General features: G+C 33.5%; 3 protein-coding genes across 3 annotated transcripts; 1 reads left to right on the top strand and 2 right to left on the bottom strand.

The window, feature by feature from the left end:
* Positions 1-971: 971 nt before the first annotated feature.
* Positions 972-3,846, bottom strand: LOC107934324 (probable mitochondrial-processing peptidase subunit beta, mitochondrial). Its single transcript, XM_016866728.2, has 9 exons — positions 3,128-3,846; positions 2,821-2,985; positions 2,566-2,703; positions 2,324-2,475; positions 2,096-2,204; positions 1,873-1,971; positions 1,711-1,776; positions 1,410-1,517; positions 972-1,301 (listed from the first exon to the last, which is right to left on the bottom strand). The coding sequence occupies exons 1-9, from the start codon at positions 3,761-3,763 to the stop codon at positions 1,215-1,217; spliced, it is 1,560 nt and encodes a 519-aa protein (XP_016722217.1). The 5' UTR covers positions 3,764-3,846; the 3' UTR covers positions 972-1,214.
* Positions 3,847-3,959: 113 nt separating this feature from the next.
* LOC107934325 (protein TPX2) lies at positions 3,960-6,455 on the bottom strand. The gene is made up of 7 exons (XM_041091851.1): positions 5,571-6,455; positions 5,442-5,487; positions 4,918-5,007; positions 4,696-4,815; positions 4,463-4,621; positions 4,275-4,369; positions 3,960-4,198 (listed from the first exon to the last, which is right to left on the bottom strand). The coding sequence occupies exons 1-7, from the start codon at positions 6,242-6,244 to the stop codon at positions 4,120-4,122; spliced, it is 1,263 nt and encodes a 420-aa protein (XP_040947785.1). The 5' UTR covers positions 6,245-6,455; the 3' UTR covers positions 3,960-4,119.
* Positions 6,456-9,753: 3,298 nt separating this feature from the next.
* Positions 9,754-13,818, top strand: LOC107934348 (uncharacterized). The gene is made up of 3 exons (XM_016866760.2): positions 9,754-10,369; positions 10,910-11,054; positions 11,666-13,818. The coding sequence occupies exons 2-3, from the start codon at positions 10,916-10,918 to the stop codon at positions 12,970-12,972; spliced, it is 1,446 nt and encodes a 481-aa protein (XP_016722249.1). The 5' UTR covers positions 9,754-10,369; positions 10,910-10,915; the 3' UTR covers positions 12,973-13,818.
* The last annotated feature ends 6,569 nt before the right edge of the window (positions 13,819-20,387 follow it).

Here is a 20,387-nt window from a genome sequence, read left to right on the forward strand (position 1 = left end):
CTGTGGTGAAATTTGAATTTGGACACTATAATCTTTAAATGTTCAACTTAACTATTTCGATCAAAATCTCATTTGATTTTTATACAATATTTTTTATAAATGTATTTTTTTTACATAATTTTTTCATCCACGTGAATTTGTCATAATCTAAAAAATATTAATATTATTATATTAATAATTAATTAAACTATGTTGTCCTCCATTTAACAAATGATAATAAAAGAGAGTTAGATGCCTTACTTCACTCCACCCCACTTCAATCGAACTACACCAACAATCCATCCCACATAAAATGATTTAACACAATTAATAATTAGTAATTTTAAAAAAATAAGGATATTGAATAAATTTATTAAGAAATATAAACATGGTCAAAATATAAAGATGTAATTAAAGCGAAATTAAATTCATAAAGTTTGTAGATCAATAGTTCAAACATCTAAATGTATAAAGCAGTGAGGTACAAATAAGTAGTTTTACGAAAATAAGATAAGAAATATGAAGTTTTTTTTTCTTTTTTGCTAAATCTTAGGATTGATTATGAAAGGTATTATATTTTCTACGGCGGATGTAATAACCTTTGGATATTTTATTAGTCTAGCAATTCATAAAAGTTTTGATATGCTTCTAATGGTTGTTATTATAATCTTTTCTATGAATTACTATGTAGTAAAAGTTTATATTAATGTTCTTGAAGGATTTAGAATGCTAGAAGCATATAGAAATTTTCGAGAAATTATTTATATGGATTGATTTGATTTAAACATATGTATTTTCAAAACCATTACGATCAAAATATTCCCCCAAAAATTCTCCTCTCATGACTTTAAAAAAAATAAGGATTAAATTCTTAACAAATGCGTTCAAATAATCATTTGAAAAGTCAATATTTGTAATACTATATATCATGTGAAGGTTCTATTTCACTAAATGTTACTAATAAAATTTTTAATGAGATAACATTATATGTATTCTTTTCGGCTAAGAAAAATATGCCATTTAGAGGTAAGATCCAAATATACAAATGCAACCCAAACAATATCAACATCAAAATTCCTTGTAATTTTCAGCAAAAACGCTGAAACATGTTTTTATTAAATAACAATAAAGCTAAAGGATCCTAAAAATTGAATAAAAAAAATGCCAACCTTTGGTTTCGACTTTCGATTGCCCAAGAAAGATGCTGTACCATTGTCAAACTAAAGCAAGATAATCTAATATCGGTTCCAGTAGGTGCGGCGTCTAAACCAGTTGTAGTCTGGCAAATCTTGGACTGGGCCAATCGCAGCAATCACCATATCCTGCAAAACCCAACATAAACGGCATTCGATCATTTATATCCTGCAATTTCAGTATGTCATCCCATTGAAATTCATTAGCTTGAGCCAAGGTTCAGTTGCAGTTACTACCCTATCATAGAAAAATCGGTTTGCAACTCGTTTAATGGTGGCTGGATCAACAGCATCAATCCTAGCAAATAATTCGGCATACGGGATTCTCCGGCCGTATGTAAGTAGCTGCAAGAACGAAAGATTAACCCAGAAAAAGTAACTAAAATGAGGAATAAATGACAATATATGTTTATTTCTTGCCACAAAAGCTAAAGCACAGCCACTAGCCCTGCAACATGGTCAGCATGAGGAAATCGCTTGATAAAAGACTTATGCAGGCAGCACTGGAATCAAAAGCACTTCGAGTGTAGAAATGTACCTGGTGTCCGATATCTTCGGCTACGGGACTAGTTCCATCTGTATGAAGCATCAAGGATGACTTTAACTGCAAAAAGTTAAAAAGTAACTAAGCATATTAGGCAAAATAGATTGACGAGTTATTTATCAAACATGAAGACAAGATGACAGTAACCGTAGCTACCTGATTACGAGCACGAATCACATCAGCTTCTGAAACTCGATAAACTAACTTGGTTATTGCAGACATAATAGCATAAGCTAAATCCCCCAAACAATCGGGCTGAAAAAAGAACATAAAGCTTAGTACTCCATCATCATGAAGGCAACCATTTTTGGTATAAATGTAAAACAGTTTAGTTAAACGAAGGCAGAGGTAATTAAAGAAAGGAAGTAGCAAACCTCACCTTGGCAACAGCGTATACACCAAAAAGACCAGTATCTTTATAGTTGGTATTGAAAGCCATCATGCTTTCTGCAATTTCATTAATGCTAACTTTTTGTGCCAGCTCGGAGCTGTTTAAAGGATTTTTGAAACTAATCAACACATCGTTGCTACAGAAGAGTCTCGTTCCGAGACTGCCAAAGCAGTGTTCAGTTTAAAAAAGCGATTCGATGTGAGGAAAAAAGCTCACCCCATGTGCTTTCCACCCCCAGCATATTTGCTCCATGACCCCAGCATCACCTGCATTACCATTAGCGCAATGGAATCCGGATCTATCCATGCTGTTGCCTCAAAAGCAAGCGCGAATTGCGCTAGAGGAAGATAGTCGTTGACAATTCTAACCTGGTTTTTTCCAAAGAAAAAACCTTTGAGAGCATCAGACATTGAATGAAAAAGGAAGTTTGAAACTTATTAGAGAAATGACATCCCTACATCTGAACCAGTAAAACTGGCCGGTTCTTTCGCAACTAGCTGAGTAGCAGTGGTTGAATCTGATGATAAATTGGTAAACAACTTCTTTGCTTGGTCAACAATTTCTTCATGCTTAACAGCTCCAGATGCAGCAATGACCTGCAAAAATTTACCGAACAACACACATTTATAAGAACCTACAATGGTATGCTAGGAAACCAATGGAATCAAAACCTTGTTCATTGGTTTTAACGACTCGACCATATCACCGCATACCATTCGAGGAGCTGAGTAGTGTGTCTGAATATAGTTGAGCAGATGGTCTTTGGTGATCTTCTTCATATTATCAACAGGTCCATGAATATTTCTACCAAGAGGAGTGTATTGGAAAGCAGTTGAATGCAAGTGGTCAAAAACAGCTTCCTGTGTTTGACCCTCCACCTACAATATTTCCCAACATAATAGCGTTGTTTCTGAATAAAATCAACATAGAACAAGGTACAAGATCATTTAGCAAAACCCAAAATAACTTGTCCATATAGTTTATTGAAACCCCCTATAAAGTTTAAAACTTTAGAACTACCTCCTGCATCCGCATTTCCCTTAGTATCGCATCCCTTTGTCTACTAATACTACGTTCTTCAAACTTGGAATTCTGCAAAATATCAGCCAATATATCCAAGGCTTTAAGGACATCACTGCCCATAACTTTGGCGTAATAACCGGTTTGTTCCCTCGAAGTATAAGCATTCAAGTGGCCTCCCATATTCTCAATCTCTTCTTCCAATGCCCCCGCCGACCTCTTTTCCGTCCCTTTGAATATCATATGCTCCAAGAAATGGGCCGTCCCATTCGTCTCCTCCGACTCGAACCTCGATCCTGCATCGATCCACACCCCAACCGTTGCTGTTCGACAATGCAAGCTCGATTCCGTGGCCACGCGGAGGCCGTTGGACAACGTTGTAATTTTGGTTTCCGGCGAAGATAGGATGTGGGTGTGGGAAGTTTGGGTCGGGTGAGGAGATCCATATTTGAGGAAACGGGAATCGGGGTGTTCGAGTTTTCGGAGCCTTGAGTTGACGCAATGGGATAACCGGTCGTAGATCATGGCAGTCGGTGGAGGAGGGGCTGCGGCGGAGTGGGACGATCGAGCGACGGTTAAAGAAGAGGAAGGCTTGCGGGACCGACGAGCTAGAGAGAGAAGCTGTTTGATCGCCATTTTTGATTTCGAAATTTTTTGAGGTTTGTAGTGGAATTTGGAGAGTGAAGAAGTAAAAAGTAGATTGTTTATGAGGAGAAGTGAGCTTAAAAATCCCTGTAACGACGCCTACGAATGGTGAAATAGATTAATTCTTGCTTAACTACTTTGACGATTTAAACTCAAAAAAATCGAAGACATTTTTACCATAATGATCGTCATAACATCGTTACGTCCACGATTTTTTTAGAGAACAAAATTGTAGAATGAGACCTTCATTCATAATTCTTCCAAAAAAAATGCAGCTAAATTGGTTGCTAATATACAAATCTTTAAGAAAAATGGGAGAATATAGTCGCTTGCTTCATGTCAATCCATTATATACAGAACTTTGTCTTCTTATGTCGTGGCATATGGAACTTTGGCTCCCTTGCCATTGTTGGATTCTTTGAGGACCTTCCAAAACAAAACCTGTCGTCAGTATAATTCGAATATGAGTATGGAGATATTCATATGAATTTTTAACCTTTACCTTGTAGGAAGGAAAGGTCTGTCAAAGACAGGCATAGGCTGTGCTTTTGGAACGAGCTCTTTTCTCAACTTCTGTATCTCTTCTTCTTCTGCCATCTGCGTGATCAAAAGGATCGATGTTACAGTCCCTGCTAATAATAATATCACCTTAAGAAATCATGCATGCATTTTTCTGATAATTTTCTTTACCTTGTCCCGCCTCTCCCTTTCCATTTTATAGTGTTCTATTAGAATCATCTTCTCAGCTACTTGAAGATCGAACTCTGAACGCTCCGACGCTCGAATTTCAGAGCGGAGTCTCGGGTCTACTGGTCTTGTATTCTCTTTGACATGAGGTTTTATCAACACCTGCATCAATGCAAAATTGAGAGGGTGTTTTGAGTTTGGGATTTAAGGTCTTAACTCTTTTAAGGACTAAAAACCTCAGGTTCATCTGTTGTCCATGGGAGGCCTTGAGCAATTGGGATCCTTTGTTTCTCTTCTTCCACCATCATTTCTTGGATCTTCTTCATGAATTCGCCTTCCTTCATTTTCCCTCTTTGCTGTAATGTTAACCAATAATCCAAAATTGTAACATACCAAACCAATATGAATACGATACATGGTCTAGATTGATTAACAGAGATTCAAGTTAAAAATGAAACCTCAGTTCTTAGCTTGAATGGTTTCTGGGAAGTTGGCTTGTCCTGCTTTTCCCCTCTCCTCCCACCAGTTGTCCCGAGACACTCAGAGCTCTAAAACCCACACATGAATGGATACAAAAATGTCATGAGCCACAATGCAATAAAATACCTTTATATATGCATTTTATCATACACTTTTTTGGATATTTATATAGGATATGATGCTCTAAGTACCCTCCAAACATATGAAAAAAATTTAAAGAATTCAAACATATCTGTGTTGAACACATAATCCTATCCAAAACTCACAACTGAGTAGGAGGAACTTAGAAAAGATGCCATATAAGCAAGTAACTTAACACTTTGATCTTTGATCCTTAAGTCCTATATAGGAGAAACTTGAAAATAGCTTGCAGGTAAGAGGTCTAAAAGATTAATTCATAAGATAAGACCTCTTGGAAACATGTTATGGGGCCAAAAATATCACTAAACATTCAACGTGGTAAGAAGAGAAAATAAATTAGCAGAAGTGAGAGGTTACTTACATTTCTTTGGCTTCTTCGACCTCCATTAGAAGCCCTGCTTGAAACACTGCAAAATAAAGTAACAAATATAAAAAGACAAAATAAACAAAACCCAAATCTAAGAACTAATCCACCAATTACTTCACTGACCTTCCTTGGCTGCTGCTATCCGAAGAAGAAGAAGACGCTGAGAAACGCCGATCCAGACCAAGGTTCTCAGCGGTCAAAACAAATTCTGATGGCCATTTCAATGGCTTCTTCTTCTTGTTATTATCAGTCTCTTCTTTTTGTTCCTTGTCATCACTCCTATCCTCTGATTCCTTCGAATTTGGTGTCGTAAGAAGCCTCTCAAAGGCCTTAACCAAATTCATAACTTTCCCAGCTTCAGGCACACTGTTCATTGCTTCAACTTCAACTTCAACTTCAACTTCAGTTTCAGCTTTGTTCTTGAAAAAATCCTCTTGAGATGCTCTCAGATTCTCGTAAGCGACACACAGGCATTTCTTTGAATTCCCACTAGACTTCTCTTTACATTTGCAATCAATCCCAACATTTGGATTTGAATCATTAGACCTTTCTTTCTTTAACTTCTTCTTAGCCACCACAAACTTTCTTTCCCTAAGTTTGTTTCTTGGTGAGTAAACTACCGGATCCTTGGAAGAATATTTCTGGGATTTTGAAGATTTTGTTAATGGAGAACTTGTAGCAGAGATGTTTGGATTTGAATTCTCGGAAAGTTTCGAAAACTTTCGAGTTTTTGATCCAGAATTCCCTCCTGGGTCTTTCACGGGAGTACCCTGTTTTGAATGCTTAGCAACCTCCATGGGAAAAGAAAAAAAAAAAAAGAAGAAATCTTCCAAAAAGTTTAAAAAAAAAATCAGGTTTTGGTCTAAGATTGATGAGAAAACAAGAGACAGATCGGAGCTTTTGATGAAAGAATGAATGAGAAGAAACACATGGAAATCACGAAGAAGAAAAGTTCCGTTAGAGGTTGATGCTCTGTATAACGGCTAGTTTTTTGTGTTTTTTTGTAAACCGTCAGATTAATTGTTCAATAAGTAAGGTTTTATTTATTCACCGTCGGATTACAAGATATGCAAAGATTAATAACCGTTAAGGCTGGGGACGACTAGACTGGATCAACAAGAAAGTTGCAATTTTCCCTTAGTTTTTTCTTTTCATATTAATCTGGATGTTTTCAAAATTGGATAGGTGGTTAAATATTTAGGTTATCGATTCGTCGGTCCGATTGTTCAATTAGTATAGCTTCCCAGATCCAATAGTCTAATCTTTTTTATTAGCTAATTCTTAATCTTATCGGTCCGCTCAATTAATCTGACTTGATTCGAACAATTATGATTAACCCTAAAACTTGATAACTTATTTCAATTTTGATCATGTTATATGTGACATTATAATATTGTGAACAAAATAATTCAAGGATTAAATATTGTCTTATCCAATTTGGGAATTAGAAATACATTAAATTTTTTTTTTATAAAATTGCAATGCATCGCTTTTAGGTTGTGTATTTTTTTTCATAAAATTAATTTGATGAATTGGATGAATTTGAGAAATTTTGAGAAATTATTTTTTTAAAACACTAGGTTTCTATTAAAAAAATCAGAGTTGATATCAATCTTTTTGATTAGGGGTGAAGGACCACCTATAAATTATCTTTAAAAAATAGATTTTTTTTAAATTTTTTTAAAAAGATAAATTTTTGTCTATATTGAAGTACAAAAAAAAATTAGATTTTGGAGACAGTTATGTATGAAGAAGATTATAGCACCCTGGTAATGCACAAAAATCAATACCTCGTTAATTACATGTTGCCTTAAATTTTAGAAATAAGAGTTCAAATTGTTAGTAATTACTTAAAATTTAAATAGACATGAATTTATTTAATTGAGCTAATTAATTAAAATTTAAAATTTTACCAAAATGTTATATTTTTATTGTAAAAATAGAATTTTTGTTCCCATTCTATCATTGTAAATAATTTTGTGAATGATGTAATTAATTTTAGTCAATTATATTATCATTTTGTTACGAAGTGGTCACTCTATTGTTAAACTTTATTACCTCCCTAACAGTAGTCCTACGTAGTAGTCCAAATGGGTTTTAAATGCCAACTTAGATGTTTTCTGTGGCAGTCCAAATTAAATTTATTTAATTAAAAACCTATTTTCATCCAAGTTGGCATTTAAAACCCATTTGGACTATTACATAGGACCGCTGTTAGGGAGGTAACGGAGTTTAACGGTAGAGTGACCACTTCGTAACAAAACATAATGTAAGTGACCAAAATGTAACATTTCAAATATAAGTGATTAAAATGTAATCTGAGGCTAACAAAAGTGACTATTTTTATAGTTTACACAAGTTTTTGTTATATTTATCTATATAATATATCATATAAATTAGGCAAGTAGCTTCGAGCTCCCTTAAAATGAAATTTGTTTTATTTAAACCCTTTAAAATTTTAAATTAGTAAATGTAAAATTGTACTTTGACTCCCTTACAAATGATAAAAATTTGATTTAATTATTTTAAAATTATATACTATTAAAATGGAGAAATTATATTTTTTTATCACAAAAATTACAATTTAATTTTGGCCGTAAAAATATATATATAAATATAAAACTGTCAAAAACCACTTAGACTTTTAACTTTTTTATTTTTATTTTATTACTTTCTTTTTTAATTCAAGTATTAACAAATTATAACTAAGTAATAATATTATCAAACTCAATTTGAGGTTGACATAAAGTTAATTGAGATAAAATATGGTTACAACAATCTTTTTTATTTATTATTAGGAATCAGGAAGTATGCAAATACCAAAAGTAATTTTCCTTTTTTAGAATTATGAACTCTTCATCACATGCTTAGGCTTTAATTATAATAACCGAAAACTTATCGATCCAAATTTTCGGATTTCACCATTCATCGCTTTAGTTATCTCCATTAAAGATTTATAATGATTATGTTTTTGAATTTCATTGGAATTATTACCGTAAGAAAAGTGAGAAGATTTGAATAAAAATATATTGGGTAAAAATTTAAGGCCTGTTTAGAAAATGAGTAGAGCCTTGGGTGAGGAGAAGCCACGGTCAAGCTCCAAGATGATTCAACGGTGGTGGCTCGTTTTGGCATCGGAGAGCAACGACAGGGAAGCGGCGGCCAGGGGCTTTGAAAACAAAAAATAAAGTAGAAAATAAGAGAAGAAGAAACGAGAGAGAGAAAGAAAAGGTGGATCATTTGGTGCTTCTCCAATTAGTGACGACATCAGAGTGGAAGTAAGGTGATTGACAGAAGAGAGCCCCAACGAGATTTCAAGGAGTTCTCTGTAAAAACAAATTAGAGAAAAGAGCAAGAGAAAAAAATTGACTAGAGAACAAGCGTTGGTGACAACATCAAAGTGCGGCTATAATGCATGTTGGCGGCGGCCAGGGTTAAGAAAGAGATGTCGAGAATAAGAAGAAAAGAAAAAAAATAAAATGGAACCGGGAAAGAATAAAAGAAGAGGGAAAAACGAGAAAAGAAAAGACTAAAAGAAAAGGGAAAAAAGCAGTAAAAAAAAGGAAATGACATCATCAAGATGTCATTATGCCACATGTCATGATTCTATTTTGTCACCTGTCTCAAACTTAACGGTGTTAAAAAAGTACCAAACTAGTTGATGGGAAAAAAGTTCAAATACTAATTTAGGAGAAGTAGATAAGTTCGGATAGTAATTTTATATATAACCCTTAAAATTATATAAATATTTTTCAAAAAAAATAAAAATAATGAGCATGCTTAAAATTGGTTTGAGATTATCATTTACAAATATGAGTGGACTTGAGTAAAATTGTAAGCTCATATTTCGATGCAGACCAGGTTTGAGCAAGCATAAAGTGTATTAATATCATAATTAAACTTGGTCAGACCTATAAATAACTCTATTTTGAAATTAAAAAAATACACACATTATAACCATGTAACAAAAAATAGCATTTTAATGAATAGAAATTTAATAAAATATTTTTAATGATATTAACAAATAAATTTATATTTTTAAATGAAAAAGTAAAATGATTAAATTTTTTAAATAAAAATAGTAGTATTAAATTCCAAATGTAATAAAAATAACAAAATAAACATCTCATGAACACATTTTGCACGTGCCAAAAAGGAATAAAAGTATATAACCACGTGGCAAGCAAACAAAGGATCAACCCTAAATTTCTTACATCAAATCAGTAGGACAAATGCAATTTCCCTTATCAGTCCTCTTAGATCCCCGAATCTAAAACTGGCTTATCCCGTAATTTTCAAACAGATCCTTACCTCTTTTGGTAAACTATAATCTTTAAATCATCAATCAGATTCCTATAAAATACCTTGCCCTAACTTTACCCATTTTGCAATCCTTAATCAAAATCGTCTCTAATTTTCGATCCAAATTTTCCTTATAATTTTTATTTTGTCTCTTCTTCGATTTGATTCGTATCTGTTTCGATCCGTTTTTCCTCATTCTTTTGATCCTAATTTTTTCCTTTTCCCGTTTTTCGAATGCGATTTTAGGGTTAGGGTTTTTGAAGATTCTTCGATTTTTGAATGGGTTTCTTGATTTATAAAATTTGAGCTTGGATTTTGATTTTTCTTGATTCGATTTCTTCTGGGTCAGTCTAATTTTTTGGGGATTTTCCTTAGATATCGCAACTTTATAAGAATTCTTTTATAAAAAAAGGCTTTCTCTGTTTCGTGTTATTTTTCGGCCGTGTAAAATATTTAAAATAGTAAAATTTTTTAAATTCCATTTTTTTTCCAGCTTATAATTCTATTATTTCTTGTAACTCAGTGTTTAATATTTTTAGAAGCATAAGTTCATTTTTCTAATTCTTTAATTTTTATTGGTTCTTTTAAATTTCTTATTTTATTGGTCAACAAATTCTCAGGTAAGAACAGCTCATTTTATAGGACATATACTTGTATCTTTTTTTAGAACTTCTATTAGTTTATTTAAATGTGATTGCTTTCATGATTTTTAAGCCATGGGTTAGTGCCTTAGTGGCTACTCTGATAGTTAAATCTATAGTGATGAAGTATGCTAATTAATTATTAGTTAATATTTGAATGTTAATTCTTCTTTTTAAAACTCGATTTAGTTTTTGAAATGGTTATCAAAAGAGGGAAAAATATGTAGAATGGTATATGTTAATCTTGAAGTCTAAGGGTTAGAAAAATATAAAAGAAAAACTTATGAGAGGGTTAAAAATAAAAGTTCTCTGAGGTGTAAATTTGGATTTTCCCTGATCGATTGCATACAAATCTAATCGAATTAATTAGCTCTTAACAATCATGGAATCCTTGTTCTTCTGTTTGTTCAATCTAAGTTACATTCCTTGAAAGATCTAGAAAAGCTGAATCCTTCCGTACTAATCCTTAAGTATATGATTTTTTTATTCTTTTATATGTGATCCACTTTTCACTTGCAGACTAAAATGATTCATAAACGTCCTTACACCGATGACTCTCAAGAGGTAGCCTGTAAGCATATGAGGCAATGTGAAGATACTGTCCACTTTGCTTCCTTTGTTGATGTTCATCCCAACTACGCTTTTCAAAACCATCAAATTTCTGGTACTACGAATACAATGTTGTTTAATCTTTCTGCATAACTAGATTAGATGTTCTTGCTTGGGCCTTTGCCTCTAGAATTTCATGTACCAAGTCGCTTGAGTTTGTGACTCTTGATACTGAACTTGATATTATCATGTCAACTTAGATAAGGTTTCTTTTGACAACTCAATCTCCAAGTAGTGTACTTAAGATACTGTGCAAGTAAATAAGCATGGATAGATGAGTAGGTATGTTTCTGTTGTCAACAGAAAAGTGGACATTATTTTAGTTCATTGATTAAATGTGTGGAAGGTTCACTTAATGAACTTGCTTGTGATGCTTCTTTATTATAGAGTTGGAACACTCTAATTCTATGTGCGTTGGACATGTTGAAAATTCTTTTTGGAAAGAAAAATTGTTTTACTATAAATGATAATATAGTTGGATAGTTCTTTATAGAAGCATTTTGGCATCCATGTCTTTTAACTTTATCTATCTTGTATGCAAACTATTGGCCTGCACATGTTTCTTTTATCACATCTAACTGTGCATATCAGCCTTGTGACCATACTTAGCCAATCAAATTAAAATTTTCCCCAAGTTTCTATAACCGATAGAATTCCAATTTGAAGAAGGTAAATGGGAGGACATTTACACTGGGTGCCAAGATGAAGGTAGGTTTGCTGAAGATCAATGCAACAATGTTCATAGTGGCACCAATAAGGACTACGAAAGTGGTGCTTCTGCTTGTGTTCCTCATTTTTGGTGGGTAAATGGCAATGGCATGGATGCAGACGCAGAGGCAAATGTGGCTGTTCATCTTCCACTGTTTCCAGAGTATTTTGCATCTGGGAACCAAGTCCAGGCTTTTCTTCATTCTGATGAAATCTATTCATCTCTTCTTTCTCCTAAAAAAGTTTCTGTTGGACCAGAGTATCAAGCAGATATTCCTGAATGGAGCCAACAGGATATGAATAGCTCCTTAGATTATCTTGATACATCAGATCCTCAAGTTGCCCTTAGATCATCATGTGCAGGCCTCATGGTTGATGATGATTATGGGAAGAAGATGATGGGTACTTGTGTCATTCCAATGCCTAATTCTGAAGCAACTTTAATGTTTTGCTTTGAAGATGCGAGACATGGAATTGATTGTGACTGCCTTGATCGTGGTTCTATCAGATGCATTGGACAACATGTGACAGAAGCAAGAGAGAAACTAAGGGGGAATCTTGGGTTGGAAATATTCAGGGAGTTGGGTTTCTGTGATATGGGGGAGGAAGTTGCAAAAGGATGGACAGAAGGGGAAGAGCTAGCATTTGATAATGTTGTCCTTTCTAACCCCTTCTCATTGGGCAAGAATTTTTGGGATCATCTCACTGTGGTTCTCCCTTCCCGTACTAAGAAGGAAGCCATTAGTTATTATTTCAATGTCTTTATGCTCAGAAAACGTGCCGAGCAGAACCGAATTTACCCTTTACATATTGATAGTGATGATGATGAGTGGCAGGCAGCTGAGTGTGGAATTCCAGCGGGGGATGACGACTCTGTCGTGGAATCTCCAACTGGTCATGAAACTGCTGCACATTATGAAAACAACGATGAAGAAGATTGCCATGAGGACATTGAGAATGATTATGACAACGAGCATGGGGTTGATTCTTCTGAAAATGCTGCTGATGATTTTTGTAAAGATATCACTGAGGAAGAAGATGAGGGAGATATAGATGAAATTTCAAGACACCATGTGGAAAGGTTCATTGATAATTACAGCTGCAGTGATTTTCAGCTTGTGCGTAGGGTTAAGGGGAATAATGAGGATGATTATAATGATCTCCAGGATGACTCGTGCACATCATACGAGTATCAGGGGGAGCAGGTTGATTCCCATGGTCTGCCTGAGACGGCGATGGATGCAAATCAACCCAGTCTAGAGTGACGAATTCACTGGTGGTGGAGAAATTTGTGAGCCTTCCAATCATAGCACTTGATAGTTTGAGGAACGGATTTATTAAGCCATGTTATGTTTGAATGTAAGTGCTTTCCTCCAGCAAGTTCTCAAGAATGCTGGCAGAAGTGTGATATAAATTGGTTTTACTGATTTCTCTTGAATCTTTAAAATTCAAGTTGGCTTGTTAGAGCCATTGAAGGTTTGGTGAGATGGTAAGGATCCTCATTGTGATCGAAAACCAGCTGTTCAAAAATAAAGGACATCTCCGGTGAGAATTTCTGCATGGAGCAGATGAGAATAATTGTATAGCAGGGCAGTTTTGTGGGGTGAGGTTAGCATCTGTGAGTGCATCGAAGAAACTCTCATGGAATATTGCCTTCTGTATGAAATCTGCAAGCACTTGTACTGCCAAGACATGATTCCTGTGTTTTTCTTTTTTCTCTTAACCAGGATCATGGATGTTGGAAATAATATAAAAGCATACGAGTGGGGACACTGCAAAATCTCAGCAGCTCTCGATTTGATCTAAAATTTGGTCTTTTTGCAAGTATGATGTATTTGCTCTCTTCTTTGTTCAATGGTGGCTTCATTTTTGGTACAAAAGAAGTGTTTAACTTCTGATTAAGGAAAATACTGCAGATGTGTGATTAAAATACGAAACAGTTCATGAATGTCAGCCTAGGTTATCCTGAATGTGGCCAGCAAGACATGGTTTTTTTTTTCCCAAAAAATTCTGATTTATGTCTGCCTAGTTTGAATCGGGAATTAATTGTTCCAGTGAGTCTACTACTGTATACCTTGAATAAAAAATGATAAGTCCAACCGATTCGAAAATGGTTAATAGCACCAAAATCTCCTCTACATTACTTCAACAAATTAAAATCCCAACTGATGATCCTCATCCTTGGCACAAAAATAATGGTCATAATCATGGGGTTGGTGATATAAAATCTTTAACCACTCTATATTTTAGTTTATAAAAGATTAGTAACATTTACAGTATATCAAATATTTTTCAATAAATAAAGTCCTTAATTTTATTACGCTTAAACGAGTTAAAAAAAATAAAGATCAGAAAAAGGATTTAAAATATGTCAAGGTTAATCTTATTATTAAATAGTAATTCAAGTTAATATATAGATTTAAGGATTACTATTCTATTACTGGAATAAAAAAACTCTACAACCGGATTTAAAATAATGTTACTTGGTGTAATAAAATGGTCTGTATTTGGTACACGGCCAATGTATTTTTTTATTCCATAAATAATTTTAAAAATTTGTCATGTGTCTATTTTTAAAAAAAATATTTATTTTTTTAATATTTACTATACTTTTATAGGATACTTACACTCTAACTTTACTTGTGGAGTCTAAAAACTCTATTGACACTGTAGGTACACTAATAGTGTATTTTTTTTTATTTTACAAGCAGCCTTAAAAAATTGTCATTTGTCTTTTTTTTTAAATGTTTATTATTTTAATATCTTACTATACCCCTAGGACACTTGTTAGCCCCCTTACCCTGCTTATAAAGTTTAAAAATTCTACGAGCAACCTACCAAATATCATTCCAATTAAAAAGACATTTGGCATCAACTTGAATCACTTGTGGAGTTTTTCTACTCTACCACCTAGATTTAAATGATTTGTATTTTTTATAGTATTTGGTTAACTGAAAGTGTCTTGTTTTTATTCCACGAGTACCTTTAAAAAATTTATATGTGTCTTGTTTTTTTTTTAAATATATATATTTTAATATTTTACTATATCTTATAGAACACTTGTCAACATCTTTGACATTTTTTTTATTTTGTGAAGTCTAAAAACTCTACTAACTAGCATGTACCAAATATTTTATGAGAATAAAATGATTGGGGTTATGGGATTATTATGTTTAGCATCTCAACAAATTGATATTGAGAGTTGTGGTTGGCAAAAAGCCTAAAACCATAATAAATCAAGGCATCCTTAAGAAGCAAGTATTTTTAAAGTCTTATTTCATATTGATTGATTAAACCTAATTTTCCAAACCATTTTCCAACTTAACCAACACATCCCACATTCCTTTGTCTTTTAAAAAATATGCCATCAACTGATTGTTACTTATTTCTATGTTAAGAAACTTGATAGTGCATTTCCTTTCAAACTAAAACAAAGGGAGTAAATTCAGATGATAAAAATAATTTACTCAAGTTTTAGTTTAACACCCAAATTTAATTTTCTTTTTTATTGAAATTTCAAAATTATTTTCTGATTAAAATAAATAAATAAATTTATGATATCAAACCAAATGTCAAGTATGTACAAGGAAGAATGAGATTCTCATGAATTTCATCAACAATTGATTTTTGTGTTGGTACTCAATTATATTGTTTTTGGTGTCAAATGCTAATCTAAGAAAAAAATAAGGTGTCACAAAGAATATTGATTCCTTAATCACTACTCATTTACCACTAATACATAGAAAGAATTAATTAGAATTAAATTAAATATTAAAAAGTATTAGATATAATAAATATTTCATAAAATTATCTAAGATATGTATGTTTTAAATTCGCTCTTATACCACATTTTTCTATTTGTTTGCTTTCATAGCATGTTTATCTCTTCTCTAAATCCATTTTTTTATTCTCTTTTTTTTCTTTTCGTCTCTTTCGTTTTACTACACGCTGGGACGAATGCAATGGGTTGCTTCTAGGGTCCTTTGAAAATTATAAAATTATAAAATAGTCTAATAATAAAATTACCTTGTTGCCCCCAAGAATTTATAATTCAATTCTAGCTCCTCTTAATTTTTTTTTTGCCTTCGCCCCTAACTAAACAATTTATGATTTAATCATAAAATATAACTTAGAAGGCCTTAAAACCTTGGTAGATCGACTTGGGGGAAAATGTTGCATATGTTACCTATGAAAATTGCTTGGTGGGATGCTTTCTAACAGCTAATATAGTGCACTTTTAATCCATGCGAAACACTCTTGTGAATGTTTGGCACCCTATTAGTGGAATGGCTATCACATATCTAGGAGAGAGACTATATTTATTTCATTTCTATTATAAAATTGATGTAGAAAGGGTTATTGTTGAGGGATCATTGACTATTAATAATCATATACTTACAAACTTGTAGATTGGATGAAGGAGAGCATCCATTGCAAGTAACACTATTTTTTGCAAATTTCTATGTACAAATACATAATTTATCGAACGGGTTATTTTTGGAAGAAATGGCAATTCAATTTAGGAAATTTGTTGTTAAATTTATGGTGTATAACATAAAGTCCAATGTTAGTGGGATTAAGGGATATATGCATGTAAGGGCCATAGTCGATGTCGGATTCCATCTTAAAAGGAGAAAAAAGGTTTATTGTTGTAGAAATCCCATGTCTATGCATGTTTTCAGTATGAAAGATTAACACTATTATTTTTTCTATGTGGTAAACTAAGCCATGCTGAAAGTTTTTATCCAATTCATGGTAAAAAGGAGCTGACCATGGAGTGGGATATCTTGCTAAAGGAAAGTAACTAAAGGTTAACAATGACTATGAGTCTATGGCTTCAAGAAGATGGTGAATCTGGCACTCTGCAATTTGGGGGGATTAGACTGGAAACAGAGAGATCTTATGAAGATCTGTTAAATTCAAAAAAAAATTAATAAGATTATAGCAAATATGGGCATTGATCTAAGTGGTTTGTTAAATAAAGATAAAAAAAAAAGTTATTGTTGAAATGGGTTAAGGTAACGGGCTTGGTGATAACGATATGAGCTTAGGACAAGAGGACAATCCTATTAAAATTGTACATGGAAAGAAAAGGCCGATAACCTTTATATCGGCTAGGATTGATTCAATAAAAGTACTAAATAGACAAATCAACACTCGTTCTCCTATGACACTGATGGGACCTGTAGGGCTGGCTTGTTAAGAACAATAAGATTTATTTGTTAGAATGTCTATGGGCTTAGGAACCTACAAGAGATTCAAAGGCTCCAGCACATATTGAAGGAGTGAAATTGTCATGTAATTTATCTTATGAAAACAAAATTACATGCTCGGAAAATGTTAAAAGAAAGTTGGGTTTTGGGGAGTCCAACCACTAATGTCATTTAAAGTCATGGATTCAAACCTTACCAAGGAAAATTGCTAAACATTTCTTTGGTGGTGAGGCACTCTCTAAGTTCTAAGTACCCCTTAGCTTATCCTTAGAGTTAGGAGACAAAAATCTGAGGCTAAAACTGAGCATAGACATCTTGGGCACAATACCTTCTCTTTTTGAGGGTTTGATCGGCTGCTCGAGGATGACACTTCAAATACATCTCCTAAAATACTAGCCAAGTGGTAGTGTACTTATCCGCTAATGCCATTTAAGGGCATAGATTCAAACCCCACCAAGACCAAGTGCTAAACATTTCCTTGGTGGTAAGGCGCTCTCCAAACTCTATGAACATTGGGCTCTGCTCAAAGTCGAGAGATAAAACCTAAGGCTAAAACCAAGCATAAACACCCCAGACACAATACCTCTATTGTTGAGGGGTTTGTCGGCTCCCCGAATGACACTCCAAAAAGATGTCTCCCAGAGCGAGACCGATCTCCCCTTAACAAAAAATGCACTTTTTTTCTAGCCAAATGGTAGTGTTCTTAACCACTAATGCCATTTAAGGGCATGTTCGAACGCCACAAATGTCAAATGCTAACATTTCCTTAGTGGTGAGGCGTTCCACAAACTCCATGAATCCTTGGGCTCTCCTCGGAGTTGAGAGAAAAAACTTAAGGCTAGAACCGAGCATAGATATCTCAGGCACAAAACATCCACCGTTGAGGGGTTCAATGGCTCCCTAGACGACATTCCTAGAAGATGTCTCCCAAAGCGAGACTGACCTCCCCCTCAACAAAAAACACCCTTTTTCTAGATAACTAGTAGTGTTCTTAGCCATTAATGTCATTTATGGGCATGAGTTTGAACCCTACCAAGGCCAAATGTTAATATTTCCTTGGTGGTGAGCTGTTATGCAAACTCCATGAACCTTTGGGCTCTCATCGAAATCGAAAGACAAAACTCAAGCTAAAACTGAGTATAGATACTCTAGACACAATACCTCCATCATTGAGGGGTTCGCTAACTCCTCAAACAACATTCCAAGAAGATGTCTCCCAAAGCAAGCCCAATCCCTCAACAGATTTGAAGTTCAAATTTTAGCATCTGTGAAGTTCGAGTTTTAACATCTATAATCTTTTTCCTTGATAGATAGCTTCTTATTTTTAAAAAAATCATATCTTCCTAACACTAAACTGTATTAGTTTAACTTAAAATCTTTTTCTTTATTCAAATTATTAACAAAAACATAAAACTTTCTTAATTCTTATTCTTAAAAGAAATTTATAATAAACAAAAAACAAAAAAAAATAAGTATAATTTATCATGATTTTAATCTTTAGATTTTTATAAAATCGATCACTTTTTAGTTCAATTTTAATACAATTTACTTATTTTACATGATTATTTTAAAAAAATTCCAATAAATTTACATTCAAATTTGAATTGAAAAAAAAATATCACTTTTTTTAGAATGAATGTATTCTTCACATCACATATGTTTTATCTTTCATAAAGATTAATAATTTTTTCTTGTATTTCTTAAGTTTCATCTTTTTTTATTATTAAAATACTGGGTTGTATTTAAAAAGGAAAAAGACCAAAATAATAAAGCCTAATAACAAAGCACGGGCCAATATTCAAAAACAAAGACTAAAGGCCTACCAAAATTCAAAGAAAAAGAAACAGTAAACTAAACGGTAATAAAACAGCAACCCAGCCATATGAGTTGTCTTCTTCTAGATTCTGTAGAAAATATATGCATCCCAAACGACCAGCTCTTAGAGAAGACAAACAGACAGAGAAATCGATTCAATATCTTCTTATACAGCCCAATATTTGCCCAGCCCAAAACCCAATTAAACCTAAATCCGGAACCCAATTCCAAACCCACCTAAACCTAGCCCAAACCAGAAGCCCAGTACCCAATTGGCCCAATCCTATAACAAAAGTCAAGCTAGGGTTTCAGAAAAGAAACCCTAGCGCCGCCTCTAGGGTCTTTGACCCTTAGCCTTCTGACGCCGCCGGACGTCCCATTCGCGCCTACCCACGGTCACGTCGACCATGCCACTTGCGCCGCCGGTCACCTGCAAAAAGACAACACACAAACAACAGTAACCAAAAAAAAGAAAAATAATAGCAAATAATATGTAATTTTAGGCTATAAAAAGCCAAAGATTATCATTGTAAGGGGTTCGGCTTCCCCTTTTTTACAAACATTTTTAGAAATAAAAAAAGGCAAACTAAACCATTGAAGGTGATTTTCGCCTTTTATTTCTCTGTTTTTCTTTCACTTTTCATAATTTTTTTTATTTCGATTTATTTCACTTAAAAAAAAGGGGGTCGAAAATGAGGTACCTTTTACTGGAGGCGCGCCATCGTCGGTGATTCCCTCTGTGCGCCGAATTCGCGGCGAGGCTACGGTGAAGCCTTCGCGCAAGTTCACCAGCGTCATGGCCGGATTCAAAAGGGGGAGGGGATATCGGGTTTTTAAGAAATAGAGAAAAGAAAGAAAACTTTTTGAATTTTTTTTTTATTTTCAATAGCAAAATGAAGGTCTGCTAAAAATTTTAGGTTTAAATAAACTATCAAAACGGCGCCGTTTTGAGGCTCCTTGACCCGCGCAGTGACCCGACCTAGGGGGAGGATCCGCGTGTTTTCTTCAAATGGGATATTTACGTGCGCAGTCCCTCCAACTTTGCGACACGTTGCAATTTGGCCATTTTTTCGTTATTTTCTTTTATTTTAAATTAGCTTCATAATTTTACTTTTGTTTCATTTTAGTCCGTTTCAGCGCTGCGTTTTGGGGCTTTGGTTTTTTACCGTTTTGGTCCCTCCTCTTTCAGCGCGTGTAGCAATTTAATCCTTTTCGTTTTTTTTATTTTCGAATTTGCCCAGTATTTTCGTTTCTATTTCGATTTAGTCTATTTTTTAGCAATTTTATTATTTAGATAATTATTTTATTATTATTTTCATTATTATTAATTATTATTAGTTTTATTTTCCTTTTATTTATTTGTGACTATTGTGTTAATATATTAATTAGTTTTATGTTATTTTAGCTTTATTTTTATTTCATATATATATACATTTTTATATATTGTTATAATTTTGTTAATTTTGTTCATTTATTTATTTACATGTCTATTATTGTTATTTTTTGCTTTAGTTTTTATCTGTTTATTATTTGTTATTGTGCCTGCATGGTTGTTTTTTTATTGGTCTTATTATTTATGTATCTTTTGTTTTGCTCGTGTTATTTTACTTACATTATCATCATTATCATTATTTTACATCCATTTTTACTCG

Source organism: Gossypium hirsutum, chromosome D04, assembly GCF_007990345.1.
Source record: "Gossypium hirsutum isolate 1008001.06 chromosome D04, Gossypium_hirsutum_v2.1, whole genome shotgun sequence".
Taxonomy (NCBI): domain Eukaryota; kingdom Viridiplantae; phylum Streptophyta; class Magnoliopsida; order Malvales; family Malvaceae; genus Gossypium; species Gossypium hirsutum.